General features: G+C 23.7%; 1 protein-coding gene across 1 annotated transcript, besides 7 other annotated features; it reads left to right on the top strand. All coding sequences in view use genetic code 6, as the record gives it.

Moving 5' to 3' along the window:
• Positions 1–1084: 1084 nt before the first annotated feature.
• Positions 1085–1162: a microsatellite.
• Positions 1163–1315: 153 nt separating this feature from the next.
• On the top strand, positions 1316–17612 carry IMG5_169530 (hypothetical protein; the record flags this gene model as incomplete). Its single annotated transcript, XM_004029944.1, has 17 exons — positions 1316–1498; positions 1560–1869; positions 2558–2648; positions 2740–3906; positions 3957–4329; positions 4374–5098; positions 5147–5350; positions 5397–7094; positions 7186–11577; positions 11645–12058; positions 12113–12439; positions 12487–13552; positions 13615–16469; positions 16525–16716; positions 16759–17385; positions 17435–17516; positions 17566–17612. Coding segments are annotated over 17 exons (14753 nt in total), but the record flags the coding sequence as incomplete, so codon positions are not given.
• Positions 2671–2708: a microsatellite.
• Positions 9033–9104: a microsatellite.
• Positions 9042–9123: a microsatellite.
• Positions 16720–16764: a microsatellite.
• Positions 17613–19169: 1557 nt separating the features above from the next.
• Positions 19170–19212: a microsatellite.
• Positions 19172–19211: a microsatellite.
• Positions 19213–19236: the final 24 nt, after the last annotated feature.

The following is a 19236-nucleotide window of genomic DNA, read 5'->3' as shown; positions in this document are numbered from 1 at the left end:
TTTTTAGGAAAAATTTTGATGTTTTCATCTCTAGCTTTATTTTAACTTTTGGGAATGATTTTTGCAATTATATGGAAATTGCAAGTTTTAATAAGCATATAAAGTCTTTTTTTAGAAAATTAATTTGATAAATACTACTCTAAACCATGGTTTAGATATCCTCCATATATTTTTGGGGTCATTTTAGGAGTTTTCTATAGAGAATTCAAATAAGATAAAAAAGGAATTTTTGTAAATATATAAAATATTTTGGAATAGTAAAAATGGAGTAAATATTTGTTCACTTTTTTTGGAATTTTTATTATTCTAATTCTTGTTTTTGTCCCTAGAAGCTTATAAGTAGATGAAAATTGGCCTATAGGGCTATAATCTATTTGGTATAGTATTAGTAGGTTACTTTATGTTTTTGGAGTTACTCTTTTTGTTATTCCTTTTTTATTTGGTGTAGGATAAGAAACTTTAAATGAAATTTTCGGCTGTAAAATTATATTATTTATTGTTAAAATTTCCTTTGGAGGTTATTTAGTCCATTTTATTATTATTTAGATGAATGTTTGGAGTGCATCTGATGCTGAATATGTGGGAGTGGAAATTATGCTTTTGAATTTTATTTTCTACTTTTTTTAACCTGCTTTTTTGGTTTAATATTTTCTGTTATTTTTGAAAGTCCGGCTTGTAATTTAATTTAAATTTGGTTTAAGGAAAATAAAAAAAATTGTAATTAAGAATATAAACAGGATAAATGTTATTTAAATTAAAATATTTTAGATATTAAATACGATGATTAAATGAATATTAAATCTATTAATCTAAATGAGTTTGATAGGTTAATTAAATGAATTGTTTTTTTTTAACAAATTAATATTTTTTTATTAAAATTTATAATACTTATATTTTTGTTATATATTATTTTATTGTTTTTTTATAAAAAAAAAAACTCAATTAATGAAAATAATAAATACGATAAAAAATATATTATGCCCTTTTTTTAATTAAGTCTTTAAGGAATAAATTAATATTAATTATGATAAAAAGTAATATTTATTTAAAATAATTTATCTATATTTTATTAATAAATACTAAAATATTATTTTTTAAAAGATATTTTAATATATATATATTTAATAAAATAATTTTAAATTATTATATATATTTTATTAAATAAAAAGAAAAATAAATATATATAAAATTCAAAAAAATTATAAAATGGAATCAGAAGATTTATACGTTCGTTATTAGTAAATTTAAAATTTAGAAATTAAAAATAAACTAAGATAATTAAATAATAATAATAAATTAAAAAAAAAAAAACAAGTGTTGGACATAAAGGATAATATGGACATGAATTTTTAGAATTTGAAATCAGAAAAGATGGAAGACTTAGATATGCAAATAATTCAAATTACAGAAGTGATAAATTAATAAGAAAAGAAGTTTTTATTAATGATATTGTAATAAAATAAATCAAAAAAATAATTGATGAAAGTTAAATATTAAAGTATCAATAATATATATTTTGATAGCTTTTTATTTAAAATAATAATCTTAATTATATACAGAGAAGATGATAAAGATTGGCCTCGTCCAGATAAGATTGGAAGATAAGAATTAGAAATTAAGTTAGGAAAAGTCCATATAAGCTTTTCAGTAATTTAAATAATAATTTATTTTTATTCTAATAATATTATAATAGACATCTAAAATAGGATCATTAATAGATATTAAAGAAACTAAAGATGCAGATGGTTTGAGTGTATTTTTTTATTTAGTTTAGGTAAATAGTATACTCTTGTATTTAATTTTATTATTTTTTTATTAAAAAAGGATTTAAAATAATTGGTTTTTTCGCTTGTAAGTTTACATTTTAGAGTAAATATTCATTTTTTATAATAAGTATATATATAATTTAATTTTATTATATAGATAAAACCAGTTTGAAAGATATATTTAATATTTAAATTATATAAAATAATGTTTCTTTATGTTGCAAATGTATTATCAATATGATTTATATAAAAATAAAATCTATAATTACTTTCGTACATAATATTTGACATTTTTTTTCATATTTTTTTGAATTTGTAATAATAATTAAATAGACACAAAAATTTATTTTGAAATTAATTTATATATATAAAAATAGTTTATGACTATTTATAAATTTATCTCGAAAAAAATCTTTAATATTTGTATATTAAAATCTAAAATAAAACATTATTTATTTAATTATCATAATTTTGGAATTAAGGAAATTTTATATAAAATCTTTAAATAAAATAATTTAAATTATTTATTTTAATTTGTATTAAATGAAAAAAAATTTAAATAATAAAATATTTTGATATTGTTTTCAATTTTTTATAAATTTAGAGATTTAGATTAAATTTTCAAAATAAATATTTTAAAATTTAATATGTATTAAAAGAAAATATTAGTTGCATTTTTAATATTTTAAAAAATTTATTTTTATATATAAGTAAATAAAAATAAAATAAATAATTTTTATCATGTAATTTTTTAAAAAATTAATTTATTTTAAAAAAAAATTAAAAAAAAGAAAAAAAAAAATGTAGTAGTCATTTGGAAAAGGCAATATATAAAACATATAACATTTAGCAAAAGCAGCATAAAAAGTGCCTGCAAAACTTGTAAAAATATAAAAAACAGCAAAAAATTCATAAAATTAATAAAATTCATATATATTAATATAATATTAAACTAATTTAAAAAAAAAATCAGACTCCAAGTGAATTAGTACAAAAATTATTAAGCGGAAACATATTGGAAGATTTTTACAAGAAGCCTTAAATAAAGAAATTTTTGAATCTAGCAGATTATTCGATTTATACAAATACCGATATTCCAATAGACGAGCCATTATTTGAGCCGATTCCTCATTTAATCTAATTCACTGATTATGAGCCTTTGTAATTAAAAGAAAAGATATTTCGTTTAAGAAACAAAGATAAAGTAGCCCGAAGAGTTAAAATATTATAACCGGATTCTCGTTTATTTTAGGTAATTCCAGTCACCTAGAATACATCTTCTTAATATTCTAAAAATAAAGCCCAATAACAATATGATCAATAAACATACGTTGGAAATAAAATAGCTCCAGGGATGGAAGCTTGTTTCGTAATAAAATTTTCTCCAGAAGCAAAAATAGATTATTAATATGAATTAGTTGTAGTTACTGAAAGAGAATAATTCATTGTTCCTATATATGCTATTGGGAAAAGGGCTATGATTGATTTTCCAGATGAACTGGATTTCGGAAATTGCCCAGTTAAATATATAACTGAAAAACCAATAATAATAAGAAATTTGGGCGAAAAAACTACTAAATGGTTTTTGAATTTACCTTAAGATTTCCAAGCTGATAAAAAAGAAGGAGTTTTGGAATATGGAAAAAATGAACAAATAGTTATGAAATTCTTTCCTAAAGAAACCAAACCTTATAAAAGTGAAGCAGTTTTAAAATACGATAATTTATAAGCTTTTATTCCTATTTATGGAGTTGCGTAAAATCATCTTGTTTATTTATCTAAAAACTTAGTTGAAATGGATGAATCTTATATAGGTTTATTGTCTTAGGCAACTGTTTAAATTATTAATAAATCAGAAGTTAAAGTTGATTTTGAATGGAGAGCTTTTGTAACAGAAAAAGAAGAATAAGAAAAAAAAAATAGATTAAAAGAATAGCTCTAATAAGAAGAAGCAGAAGAAAAAATGCTTTTGAAAGAAATTGTAAATAATGAAGTTAATAATGGAGATTATGAAGTTGAAAACAATATTAATTCCGAAGAAGAAGATGATGAAGAAGATAGAGATGAGAAAGCTATTATTTAAAAAAGATAAAAAAAAGCTGAATTAACGTTAGCTCGAAAATATAGAGATATTAGAAAAGTATTTTTTTATTTTAAAATAATCATTTAATTAAAAAAAATATTAATTAGGCTATTGAAGATGATTTATTATTATTTTAAGATGATATTTTTTCAATAGAGCCTATTCAAGGATAAATTTGGGCTAATTCAGAAATGACTATAACTTTAACTTTCAAGCCTAAAGGTTCCCACACGTATAAGTGTCCTGCTTACTGTAATATTTCTTGTATTTAAGATAGATTATCATTATAATTATAAGGGGTTGGTATAGGACCTTAAGCGAGTTTAAACTAAAATGAAATAAACTTAGGCGATCCCTTTGTAAATGAAGTAATTAATGTAGTTATAATGATAGAAAATGAAGGCGAAATAGAATGTAAATATGAGTTATTACCAAATGAACGTCATTTCGGTAAAATGTTTAAGTTTATGCCTGAAATGAGTAATTTATATTCAATTAAAAAAAAATATATATATAAATTATAGGTACATTAAAAGTTGGAGAGAAACAAGAAATTCGTGTTTAATTTAAAAGTTCTAAACCAGGGGAATTCAAAGAAACATTTCGTTGGAGATTAGAAGGCTCTGTAAATTTTCTTTCTGCACTATTTATAGGGCATATAAGAGCTCCGTAATTTGAGTTTGATCGCGAAGTAATTGACTTTGGAAAAGTTTCATTTAATTTCCCTTAAGAATAAACTCTTAAATTAATAAACAAGTCAACAGTACCTTTTGATTATAATTTAAGAATTCCGGGAGATGGAAAAATGAAAGAAAAAGAATTTCATATAGAAAAGGCTAATAGGACAATAGCACCAGGTGAAACAATTGATATAAATATTGTCTTTACACCTAGATATACAAAAAAATATGAAATGGTTCTTACTATTGATATTGAAGGGGTGGCTTAGGATATGAAATGCCTAACTATTAAAGCAGAATCAGAAGTTCCTTAAGTTGAGTTGAAACCTAAAGATAGATTAGATTTCGGAGAAATATTCCTTAAACATAGAGATATTTAAGTTGTTTAATTAATTAATAATTCCAATTTGTAGGCTAAGTTTGAAGTTTAAGAATAAAAAGTGGAAAGTAAAATTCTCGCTTCTTATGAAGTAGAACCTTCTTCTGGAATTATAAAACCTGGAGAAGTTTTTACTATTTAAGTAAAATTAGTTACTAATAGATTAGGAGATATTACACTTCCTTTAGCTGTATTTTTTTATTTTATATATATATTTTTTAAACAAAAATAAATAAAGATTGTTATTATTGGAAGTAATAATAATTTACCTTAAATTATTAATATTATAGCTTAATCTGTTGGTCCTAAAGTTCTTGTTGGTGAATAATTAAGAGAAATAGATTTCGGAAATGTTTAAGTTTTACAAGAATATTCTTAGAAAATTACAATTACTAATCGTTCTAAAATAGAGGCAGACTATAGAGCATTTACAAAAAATAAAGTAAAAATAAAAAAATTCTAAAAAATATAAATATAAAAAAAAATAGGTTTCAATATTTAAACCAATATAAAAATATGGTATATTAAAACCTGAAGAAAGTATGGATGTAGAAATTATATGTTGTGCAGACGATTCTATAAAATTCTAAGATATGCTACATTTTGTAATAAAAGATGGAATGGATATTGATGTAGTATTAAAAGCAAAGGGAGTAGGTTCAACGATATTTTGCAAAGATGACATAACAAATGTTAATTTTAAAACTTTATATACACACCATGCTGAATATTAGGAAATATTTGTGGAAAATAAAGGCAGAAAACCCTAAAAACTAACCTGGTAACGAAAAATAGAAAAAAAGAAATTTTTCCCAATAGATGAGAAATCCCAATTGTTAAAAAGTAAAATGGAAAACACTTCACAAAACTAATAATAACCATAAGAAGAGAACCATTTATTTAATATAGCACCTGAAAGTGTTACTTTACCAGCTAAGCATGGAATAATGTTTTAATTCAGAGCATATGCTGTCAAAACAGGAAAGTTTTAAGAATAATTTATACTAAATTCAGTAATAGGAAATGATAGAAAATCCCATTAACTATATTAAACAACAATTGAGGGAGAATTTATAAGGCCCACTTTAAAATTTAATGAAAAAAAGATTTATTTTAAATATATTTGGGAGAAAAATGTTCCCTTTATGCAAATATCAAAGGACTTAGAAATTACCTGCATTTCAATTTTAAAGACAAATTTCATGTTAAAAACAATTCCTCCATTTTCAATAAATAAAGAAAAAGTATAACTTTCTTATGGAGAAAAGGAAATAATAAGAGTAGATTTCGATCCGGGATATAAAGTCGATAGAGTTTCAGGCGAATAATTAGGTAAATTAACAATTACACATTAAGATCATCCACATAAAGACACTATTGATTTAGTAGGAGAAGTTTGCTTCCCTAATATAAAATTGGAATAAACAAGCATTAATTTTGGAGCAATACTCAATGAAACATCCAAAAAAATGCTTGTAAATATGCAAAATACATCTGAAATGAGCTTATATTATGATTGGACTTTTCTTGAAGATGAGTTGAAATACAATAAATAGGATGGAATATTAACAATCCCTATAAATGAAGTATTTGATATTTTACCACTTTCCGGATATTTAGAAGCAGGAGAAACATAGTAAGTAGAATTTGTATATAATGCTTATGCAGGTTAAAAGTTTTAAACTACAGCAGTTTGCCATGTTGAAGGAGGCCCGAAATATGAAGTAGTTTTAATTGGAGATTCTTCTTTAATTGTTTATAAATTATCTATTTAATAAATAGATTTCGGAGATGTTAGATTCTGTGATTGGGTAACAAAAGATTTTTTGATTGAAAATAATGGAAAGGTTACTTTCGAGTACAAAATCTTACTTGATAATGTCAAAAGAAAAAATTTTGTGGAATGCAGTAGTTTACAAGGAAGAATTCTTGGTGGAGAAAAATAAAAAATTAGTGTTAGAATATGCCCTGCCATGCCTAGTGAATTCAAAGAAATTATTTAAGTCTAAATAGGATATTTTGAGCCTGAAAATATTGTTTTAACAGCTAAAGCTTTTTATTCGGCTATTTTAGTTAACCTTGATAAACATCAGACTGAATAATATATTGCTAAATACTAGGAAGAATTTGAAAAGAAAAAAAATGAAAGAGAAGCTTAACTAAAAAGAGCTTAACTAATTGCTAAGGTAATTTTTTTGTTATAATTAAAATTATTAATTACATTTTTTTTTTAATGCAAAAATTTTATATTTATTAAAAATAATATATAAACTATAGGCTTAAGAAAAAACTCATTCAAATTCATTTTCTTAAATAAAGTCTATCGAATAAATTGAAAACGAAATAATTAAAGAATTAGACAGATAATTATATTGTTAATTAATCTAAGAAGCACTTGAACAATAATATTTAAATAATTTGATTTCCGAATAGCCAATAATAAATAAAACTATATTAGATAAATAGCCTTGTGTAGAGTCTAAATTATATGAAAGAATAACATTAAATACATTTATATGCGATTTTGGAAATGTAGTAATAAATTCTCCAAAGAGCAAAACGATAAAAATTGTAAATGCATCCTCATAACCTATAGAATTACTTTTCGATACAAAACTAGCCCGCTTAAACGGTTTTACAATGCCCGAAAGACCTCCCAAAATTCCCGGAAATTCCGATTTATAAATAAAGGTAAGCTATATAGTAAAAAATAAAGTATAATATGGGAAAAATAAATGCTTGGTACCTTTCGAAGTAAAGAATGGTGCCCATTATGCATTAGAATTAATATCAAATATAACTATTCCTGAAATAACATTAGATAACAATCAAGAAGATATGGTGGATTTCGGAAAAGTGATATGTGGACAAAGAAAGACAATATACTTAAGATTTGTAAATTTGAAAGAAATTCCTTGTATATGGTCACTTAACACTCGCCCTGATATTTCATAAAACTCAAAAAAAGAAGACCAAAAATTTATTATTAATCCTTCTAATGGTATTATAGCTTCCGGCCAAAAATAAATAGTGTAGCTAAGTTTTGCTCCTTCTGCTGAAAAAAATTATTAATGGAAATTCACAATCAATATACAGGAAAACCCTAAAAATTTTGTTATTAATATGATAGGGAGTGGAGTTTAAGTTAATTTAGATATAAATAATTCTGTTTGTATTGGACCAGTTTTACCTTACGATTAATTTGCTTATTAGATTGTGGAAATAAAAAATAATACTTAGTATGAAACTGAATTATATTCGTTAGATTTCGATAAAATGTATTTAAATGATGAAGAGATTTTATAAAACTATGAAAACTTCGATAATTAAGATACAGTTTTTGAATAAATAAGATAGCCAGGAGGTCTATTTTGGGAAAATATTAAAGAAAGTGTCGAAAAAAAGAAAAAAGCAAACTAAATTAAACAAAAAATCGAACAAAATGAAAATTTGACTGAATAAGAAAGGGAAAATCTTTAAAAAGAATACGAAAAATTAACACAAGTTGAGAAAATCAATGAATATCCAGAAAAAGTAGAAGACATAAATTTACATCATATAATAGTCTTAGGGCATACCTCTTGTGGGAAAACTTAAAGCGTGAAATTTATAGCTTAAGAATATAGAAAATATATATTTGATCTGGATGAATGTATTAAATTTTGTATTTAAAAATAAACCGAAGGTGGTCTTTTAGCCGAATAATATTTGAACGAAAAACAATTGGAATTAGAAAATATTAATAACGAAAGGGAGAAACTAAAAAAAAAAGCAGGAAAAAAAGCGCCTGAATTAGAAAATAAATGGGGACCTGTAAACGAAGCTTAATTCTTATATCTTCCTGAAGATATTTTTGTTTAATGTATTAAAGATAGAATGAAAGAGCGTGATTGTAATGCAGGTATTATTTTTGATGGATTATAAACTAAGTATTCCAGTTCTTAATTATTCACTCTTAAAGTTTTAATGAATGCCTTTGGAAATTAAAAAATTCAAATGCTTGTTTTCTAACCTTAAGTTGATGATGAAGGACTTGAAATCTGGAAACTGATTGAATGGCCTGGAATGTAAGATTTAATTAAAAATGAGGAAAATGTTTAAATTAGAGATTAGGCTAGTTCTATTAATACTAAAAAAACAAATAATAATAATGAAAATAAAAAAAATAATAATAATGAAAATATAAACAAAAAATAGTAATAATAACAAAAAAAAGTTTCTAAATAAAAAGTTCATATCAATTAAAAAAGCAACCAATAATAAGACCATTAATAATAATTATAATATAAAAAAGAAGAAGAATTACAAGAAGATGAATAAGATCTTTTTGATATTTTCCTTCCTAAGCCTTATAATACTTAAGAAGAAAAAGAAAAAGATTTAAAAATACTAAATGAATTAATTAAATTATTCTAAAATAAATACACTGAAAAAATAGAACATCCAATCAATTTATATCCTGTATTTGAGGAAGGAAAAAAAGAAGAAAAAAAACCAATCAAAAAGGATGCCAAAGGAAAGCCTATAATTGAAGAAGAACCTGAAATTCCTTAATAAGTTCCAATTGATTATACTTAAACTTTAATGAAAGGCCCAAGGGAAATAACATATATTCCCTTTCATTTTAATATTTAATAATTACAAAAAACATGCTTAGAGCTAGTTTAACCTCCTATATATCCTGACGTTAATACTTTACCTATTCCAGAACCTATTTTTCATTAAATACTTACAAAGCCAACTAGAAATATTCTTAAGAAAAAAACTGAAATTGAAAAAAGTTCAACAATTAAATATTTTTAGATTCTCACTCCTATTAATAAAATGTTTAAATAATAACATATACAATTGTAAGAAGAAGAATAAATTCAACACGAAGAAACTAGCAAACTTTCAGAAGAAATATAAATATAAAACTAACAATAACAGCAAACCTAATAATAATAATCATTAAATACTTCAACATTAAAACGTGAAAAATCTTTTTTAGGTTATTCAAGCTAAACTAATAATAATAACATAACTTAAATAACATAACCAAATATCGAATTCAAACCATAAGATTTAACTGATAAACCTACAAGATGGATAATTCCTGCTAATTAAACATTATTATTAGTGATAAGATTTTTCACAAAAAGCGTCGGCACATACGAAGGGAAGTTAGAATTCGAGAATTTCTATTCGAATAAGCGTTATGTGATAAATATAAAAGGAATAGCCGATTTTCCCACTATATCATAACTTTCGAAAAACATATACTGGTAAATTAAAAAAAACAGACCTCCTAATCCTCCAGAAAGCTATCTATAAAAGTATTATATTCAAAATGAAAATATATTTGATTTCGGACCTTTACTTATAGGTAAAAATCCCGAAAAAAGAAACGAAATCAGAAATATTAATTCATGTACTTTTAGAATTTCAAACTAAGGAAAATTCGATACTTAATTGTAATTTTAACTTATGTCTTCTATAAAAGATTAAAATGATCCTGAATATAAAAAAGGAATTTTTTGGATTGAACCTGAAATTCTCTTTATTGCAAAAAATGATGTTCCTTAAGAAATTAGAGTTTGGGCGATTCCTGAATAGCCTATTAAATATAAAGAAGACATAATAATAATGATATAAGATAATCCTTTACCTGTAATACTGCCTTTGTAATGTACAGGATCAAAGCCTTATGTGACAATTGAAGAAGGAGATCCAATTAAATTCGAAAGATTATTATTAAATTAATAAGCTAAAAAGCAAATTAGAATAAAAAACAATGGATAAATACCTTGCATATGGAAAATAACAGGAATAAATTAGCTACCAGAAGAATTTAGTTTTACCAATACCGAAGGAGAGCTAAAACCTTGTCAAGAAAGTATAATTTATGTAAACTTTAAAGCTATTAAATAAGAGAAGTTTTCTCATTAAATAAATTTAGAAGTCTAAGATTGTGAAGGACTAGACATAAAATAAGAAACGAAAAGTATACTTGTAGAAGCAGAAGCCTTCGATATTAGTGTAGAATTAAAATTTCCAGAAAATAATTAAGAGAATATGCTAGATTTCGGAGCTGTAAGAGTTTCAGATGTTAAAGATTGTCTGTTTTCAGTTAAAAATATAGGACTTTATTAGGTCTAGTTTTGTTTTGTGATGAAGAAAAAAATATTCAAGGAAAATTTTAAAATAGAACCTATGAAAGTCTCTTTATAACCTGGACAAGAAAAATAAATTATGGTCAGATTTATGTCTTAAAATGAAATTAAATTAAATACAAATAATTCTACTACAGACATAATTATGGAAATTTTAGAAGGTAAAACGCTCGAATTATATAAACCAGTACCAATAAATGTAAAAGTGAATGCTGTTTTTAGCAAATATACTATTTTGCCTTTAAAAAATATTAATTTTGGCCCTATTTAATTTAATGATAGTAAAACACTCTCTTTCGAAATCAAAAATGAAGGTCTTTTTGAGTATAATTATACAATTTTTAATTACTATGATGAGGATTTTAGAAAATAATTATTAGATGAATAAAATAAAGAAAAAGAAGCCAGATTATAAGCCGCTTTAGCATCTACTGGTACAGAAAATAAAGACCCTAAAAAAAATGCGAAAAAAGAAGCTCCTAAATAAGACAAAAAAGGAAAAGGAGGAAAAAACTAAGTATTATATTAAATAAAATATATATGCATGCATTCATATTGCATTTAAAAAAAATAAAAATTAAAAGGGTATTGAAGGATAATTAAAAATAGGATAATGGACAATAAATAATAGTAAAGGAACTATACCTAGTGATAGTTCTGCCATAATAGAAGTATAATTTACAGGAAATTCATAAAGATTATATGTACAGAAAATAGCTATTGATATTACTTGTAGAGACCCAGAAGATCAACCTAAAGGTATTTTATATGAATTAATAGGAGAAAGTTGTATTCCTGGCATTAATTGTGAAAATTTCGAAACAATTTTCGAAGAATAAATCATTGTCGCATCTTAAAACTAGAATTAAAATATTACTTCAATGATTAATTCTAATGTTTTCTTTTATGAAGAAAAAACCTTCTTTTTTGGTACTTTAGTCCCTTCTTAACATCCAGACGGAATTTGTGAAAAATTCAAAATTATTAATCCTAATAAGGTATATATAAATTTTTATTATTTTTTTAAAACAAAATAAAAAAAATATAATAAGATACCTTGTAATGTCAAATTTGATGTCCGAAAAAGAAATCCAAATTCAACTGAACCATTTGCATTTGAAATAGCATAAAAGTAGGCCAAGATATATCCTCATGAACATACTTATGTGAAAATTCTATTCAAGCCAACAATAATGGCTTAATATAATGGTATTTTTGAAGCTATAGTTGAAAATGGTGAGCAAAATCCTCGTACACATAAACTTATTTTTGATTTAAGAGGAGAAGGAGCAATGCCTACAATAAAATTAGAAAAACCAAAAGAATGGTTTAATGATTCAACACCACTGTTGAAGTTTCCCAAAGTTCGCATAGATAAAGTAAAAAATAACAATTTTAAAATAAAATTATAATAATAATAATAAAGAGTTGTGTACTTCCAATTGTATTAAAAAATGATGGAAAAATAGCTGCAACAGTAAAATGGGATTTAGTAATGAACGAAAATTTCAAATTCTAAGATTAATTAAGTTATACTTTAACGCATAAAACTTACAAATCATTCAACATAGAATTCAAACCAAAATAAGCAGGAGTAAAATAATGGTAAATAGCAATGTAAACATTAATGAATCCTTACGAAATTACAAGATTTATGATTTAAGGAGAAGGCTTTTACGAAGACATAGTATTTGAAAATTTGCCCAATGAAGCAGAAGAAGAAATAAATTTCAACGACTAAATAATTGGAAAAAAAACTTAAGTCGGATTTTAAATAAAAAGTAATAAAAACGTTCCTATAAAATTCACTTGGAATACTTAAGGAAACGAAGATTTTTCATTTATACCCAAAACAGGTCATATTCCTGCTCTAGGAAGTAAATTCATCAATATAATTTATAAGGCAAACAAAACTGTAACTTATAAAAATATTCCTTTAATCCTTGAAACTAAACAAATTAAATAAAATTCTGATAAATTTATTGATTGGGATGATTCTATGACTAACATTAAATACGTCACTTAAAAAGAATATGAATGGTGGATTAAAAAAAAAAAAGAAGAAGAAGAATTAAGAAAATAAGAAGAAGAAGAAAACAAACTTAAAAAACCAGGTAAAAAAGCTGATAAAAAGCCCCTTAAAAAACTCTAAGAAGAATCTGATAAGGAAGATAAACCTCCTGCACCCCTTCCTGGAGAAATAGCAAATATTTAATTCGAAGAACCTATATAAGAACCTGAATGTTAAATTATTGAAAAAACAGAAACTAATGTGACTTTAAAAACTTCTGCGATTTCAGATTATGCGAAATATGAAGTCGATACAAGAGAAATTTTCTTCAAACCTACTTTGATTTATACCTCAAGGACTCATACTTTTAAAGTTAAAAATACATCTCTCATAAATATTAAATACTCCTGTAAAATAATCTCCCATATAAACGATATTGGATAAATAGATTCTGGTTTCTTTTATGTGACACCAAAATAAGGTTTTTTTTTTTTTTAAAAAAATATTAATAAAATATATTTATAAATCTTTTAAACAAAATAGGAATATTAGCACCTAATTGTGATGAATAATTTACAGTAAAGTTTTCCCCAACAGAAGTAGAAGAAAACAATGAAAGATTCGTTATAATAACTATAGAAAACTTAGACTAAATCATATAGCCTCTTGTAATATAATTAAACGGTGAAGCAGAACGTCCTGTATGCCATTTCGAATTATAACCAAATAAATATAGGGAAAAAAAGCAAGATCTTGATTAATCATACAGCATAATAGAATTTGAAAGTCTAGGAACTCGAGTAAAGAATACTAAGAAATTTTATGTAGTTAATCCTACATCTGTAGGATATGAATTCGAATGGAAAAAACTCGAAGAATATAAACTACCCGCAGGTGCAAATACACTAAACGACACTTTTTTCAGATGCTTAACTTAAAAAGGAGTAATTCTAAGCGGAAAGAAATTCGAAATGGTATTTGAATATACACCTGATATAGTTGGAACTCACGAATCATATTGGTATTTTGAAATTTCTTCATAAAAAATAACCCAAAACTTCCTAATTGTAGGATCTGTAATTGAACCCAATGTATTCTTTGATGTTGGAAAAGTAAACTTTGGCCCTTTATTATTAGGAGGTAAAAACAATGAAACTGTAAAAATTATAAATATAGAAAATGTACCTATGTTCTTTTCTTTTGAAAGAGACACAATAAAAGGAGATCCGGAATATGCTGATTCCTTATAAGTAAGCCCTATATAAGGAACAATAAATGCTAATTCAGATATAAATATAGAAATTTGCTTTACGCCTAAAGTAGAGACTTCCTTTAATTATAATTTGTTGTGTAACGTAAAAAGAAAAAGTAGACCCATATCTTTAAATGTGAAAGGAATAGGATATATTTTACATCATTCCGTATCTTTATAATAAATTCCTGGAACTATATTAGACCATACATAAGCTCATCTGTTAAATCTAGGAGATATTTATGTAAATGAAAAAAGATCTAAAATTATTCAAGTCGAAAATTCTGGAGAATTCAACTTTGATTTCTCAATAAAAAAATCCTAATAACATCTCTAATACATATAGATAATTCCTGAAAACGGTACTGTGAAACAAAACGATAAATTCCTTATTGAAGTTAAATTTGCACCTTTACAAGAAATAAAACTTAACAATAAAACATCATTCATGCTTTAAATTTCTAGTGGCCCTTCTTACTAATTTATACTTTAAGGAACTGCTCGTAAACCAGGAGTTGAACTTTCGTTTTTCTCCTACGATTTCGGACCATAATATGTATTAAAATAACCTCTTCCAATAACAGTATATTTAGAAATGAGGAACAGAGATTAATCAGCAATGTCAGTAGAAACAGCTTTTGAGAAAACAAATTATTTAGATGTAATTTTGCCCCCAGGATAGGTTATTTTACCTCTCTAAACTGAAACACTTAAAGACAAAAAAGGTATTATATAAGTTCACGAAAATAATATTCTTAAAATTCCAATCATACTAACACCAAGAGAAAGTAAGAAATATGAAGAAACAATCACTTTCGATATTAACGGTCTACATAAAATTGATGTAAAAATACAAGGAGAAGGCATTCCTCTTAAACTTGAACTAGAAAATACCCAAGACTAAAATATTGATTTCGGAGTTGCAAGAGTTGGAAGTGATAATTAAAAAGTTGTTCGTGTATTAAATCTGTCTAAAAAACCAATAAATATAACATTTGATTTGAATGACTAACTAAAAGAATTCTAAAAAAATTTCATTTATTTATTTCCTTCTGAAGAAGAATTTTAAATACCTTCCAAAGGATATAAGGATGTAGAAATATTATTTCATCCTTAAACTCGTTTACATTAATTTAAACAAGAACTCTTTTATAAAATAGTAGATAATTAAGAACAAAGAAAGCTTTTGAATATAAACGGAGCATGTCATGGAGTTGAAATAAAGCTTACTGAAGAAAATATAGGTTTCGGAGTAGTAGTTATAAACTCTAAAAAATAGAAAACACTCACAGTATCTAATATGGGAGATATAGGTGCAAAATTCGAATGGGACTTTTCCTATTGTTCTAAATATTTTACTATAAATCCCATAAAAGGATTTTTACCTCCCCATGAAGATTCCGTTTTTACTATTATATTTCATCCTGATGTAGTGGATAATGATATAAGATTCACGAAGGTTAGATGTGATATTGAAGGTTCTTAGCCTTTATATATTAATTTATTAGGAAAATGTATTGCCTAGCCTATTGAATAAATTCTAGATATTAAATTCACAGCTATGGTGCGTTCTTAAGCTAAACAAAAAGTAACCATAAAAAATCCCATAGCTGAAGCTTGTAGAATAAAAGTACTTATTAATGCTAATAATCCTTCTTACACAGGCTATTTTTATGGAAAGGAAATTCTTGAAATACCTGCAAATGGATCTGCAGATTATGAAATTATATATTCTCCATTAACCATGACTTCGAACCCTGAAATTCCTTAAATAAAATAAAGCTGTCATGAAAGCACTTTATTTTTCCCTTTACCAGATGGAAATGCAATATTATATAACTTATTTGGATATTCCACACCTCCAGCCCCTATTTAAACTTTTGATATAGTAACTAAAGCCAAAAGCACTTATATGTAAATAATTCCAATTAAAAATTGGTTGAAATAAACTCAAAGATTTGCAGTAGAATGGAAAATGGAAAACCAAGATCCCACTATATTAATTAACGGCGCTAATACATATGATGTAGCTGGGGACTCTGTTAAAGAATACAAACTAAGCATATTTTGTTTAAAGTAAACTTCTTCAAAAATCACCATTTAATATAAAAATGTTACCACTTTTGAATTTCTAACTTATAAAATTGTAAAAATTATTTATCTAAAAATATTTTTTTATAATTAATAAAAAATTAAAAAAGAATCTAACTGTATAACCACCTGATTTCGCATAAAAAATAGAAATGTCGGCAATAGTAAGAGAAACAATAAGTAAATTAATTACAGTAATTAATCCACTCTCGTTTCCTATTGATGTTAAAAAAGAAATGTTTATAGTAGAAAATGATAATGTATATATAAATCCTCCTTCATTTACTATTCCTCCGAATTCTGTAAAAAAAAAATAAAAAAAAATTTAAAATAAAATAAAAAAGGAATTTGGATTTGAAATAGTATTCAGACCATTATTAATAAAAGAAGAATAATCTAAAGTGACATTAAATTCGCCTGAATTAGGATAATTTGTATATCTTTTATAATTGAAAGGAGTAGCATAATCATAAATATAAAGAAACGTTACTTTAAAAGCATCCTTAGGATCTGACATAACCTAAACATTTAAATTTACTAATTTCTGTAAAAAATAAACTACCTATATATGCCGTGTAGATAAAATAGGAGCTAAAGTATAAAATCCTGTAGATCCGAAAGCCAAACTTCCTCCAGTTCAAGTTGACTTCTCAGTTGAGCAACCTACTATTTTGGCTCCTCCTGCTGAAACTTTAGAAGGCAACGAAGTTAGTTTGAATATAAAGTTTGAACCTTCAATGTTAGGTGAAACTTCTGCCATTTTATATATTACAAGTGCGGAGGGTGGTGAATATAATTGCATGCTATATGGAATTTCATATGCTCCTCAACCTAAAGGTCCATATAAAATCGGAGGAGCTAAATCAGCTCCTATAGAATTCAAAAATCCTTTCTTTGAACCCTTTGAATTTAGTTTAAGAATTGATAATCCTAATTTTAGTTGCAGTGTGAAAAATCCAGTTAAAATCGATGTATTTTATATTTTTATATATTTTAATTTTAATTTTTTTCAAATCTAAGGGAAAAAAAAATCTCAGTATAAATATAGCTTATAAATTTTAATAAGGTACTTCTACAAATGGAAGATTAATTATTTAAATGGGTAAAATATTTTATTCATAATATGTATTTTTTATATATTAATTTTTTAGAAAAATCCGATTATCCACCTTGGGTTTTCTATTTATAAGGAGAATGATGAGAATTTTTATTTTAAATTAAATTTTATAAAATATTTAAAAAAATTGTTTATTTATAAAATTTATATACATATATATTTATATTAAAAACATTTTCATTTTAAAAATAAATTTTATATTATTTTATTTAAAAATATTAATTATTAATGTAAATATAAGTATTTATATACATATTAATATTTACATTTTTATTTAATATACGTTATACTTAAAATTATAAAAATATTTAACATCATTCTTATTATTTTTTATTTAGAAATTAAAAAATAAAATGTTAAAAAAGTTTTCTAGATAAAATTCATAATAATTTGATGATTAAAAATTAATAGAAGTCTAACATAAATTAAATATTTAAAATAAAATGGATTAACTAAATACTGACTTTAACGTATATAAAAATATATAATCGAAATAAAAAGAATTTTAAAATAATTAAATCGAATAATAAGTAATTCATACAATTTAATATATTTTAATATAAGAAGTATATAATTTTTTTTTTTATTTAAAACAATAAATAGTATAAAAACATTGTAAATAAATTAATTAAAAATAATTTAGAAAAATAGTAGTCTTTGTTCAATTTCTTATAATCATTTTAAACATTGATTTAAAAAAAAAGTGATAACGAATATAATTTTTTTCTTAACATGGATGAAAGTGAAAAAAGTGATAATAAAATTCAATACGAAAAAGAATAACTAAAATAAAGAATTTTAGAACTCAAATAAAATATTGAATAAATAGAAAATGATTCGATAACTTAATGTTCAGTAGAAAATTAAAATAAATATGCAATTAAAAAATATGAAATGCAAATAGTAAAAATAAAATAAAACAACCAGATTTTTTTTTTTTAATTTAAATAAAAAAATGCCATAATAGTCAAATATTCGAAAAAATAATTATGAATTTTAATTACTAATATAAATGGTAGATAAAAGAAACTCTAAAACGCATGAGAATACAATTAAATCATATTAGTAAATGGTAAAATAACAATAGTAAATTATATTTTTTAAATTTAATAAAAGTAAATATCTAATTAAAACTTAAATATTCATAAAAAAAAATTGAAAATACTCCTCGAAGTTGGATCAGAAACACTTTAATATCACACTGCATCCTTAAAATTAGGAAATTAAAGTTTATAGTTTGAAAAATATCTAGTTTCTGAACTTTTAGCTTAAATAGATCAGCTAAAAATTGAGATAGAGGATTAATAAAAAATAATAAATAATTTAGATTAAATATAGTATGATTTAATATAATAATAAAGATCCTTATCTATATATACTGAAGAAAATATAAATTGCTTTGAAAAATTATAAAAGTAAATAAATAGCATATTTATAATTTCTATCATAAAATAATAAAAAGAATTTTCATTAACAAAGTAGATATAGAGACTGTACATAACAATTCATTAGAAAATTAAAATTTATAAAATTCTTAAAGTCTACTCAAATCATAATCAGGAAGTAAATATTTTACTTCACAAAATTCTCGCATTAAAAATTATTCAAATACAAGACTATAAATAAAAGAAGTAAATTATAAATAAAATAAATAAAATAAAAAAAATGAAAAAAATAAAAAGGATAGATAAAAAATAATCAATAG

The sequence above is a fragment of the Ichthyophthirius multifiliis genome, assembly GCF_000220395.1.
Source record: "Ichthyophthirius multifiliis unplaced genomic scaffold scaff_1120509251251, whole genome shotgun sequence".
Classification (NCBI taxonomy): Eukaryota; Ciliophora; class Oligohymenophorea; order Hymenostomatida; genus Ichthyophthirius; species Ichthyophthirius multifiliis.
Note: the sequence above shows the minus strand (reverse complement) of the source record. Positions and strands in the feature narration are given on the sequence as shown.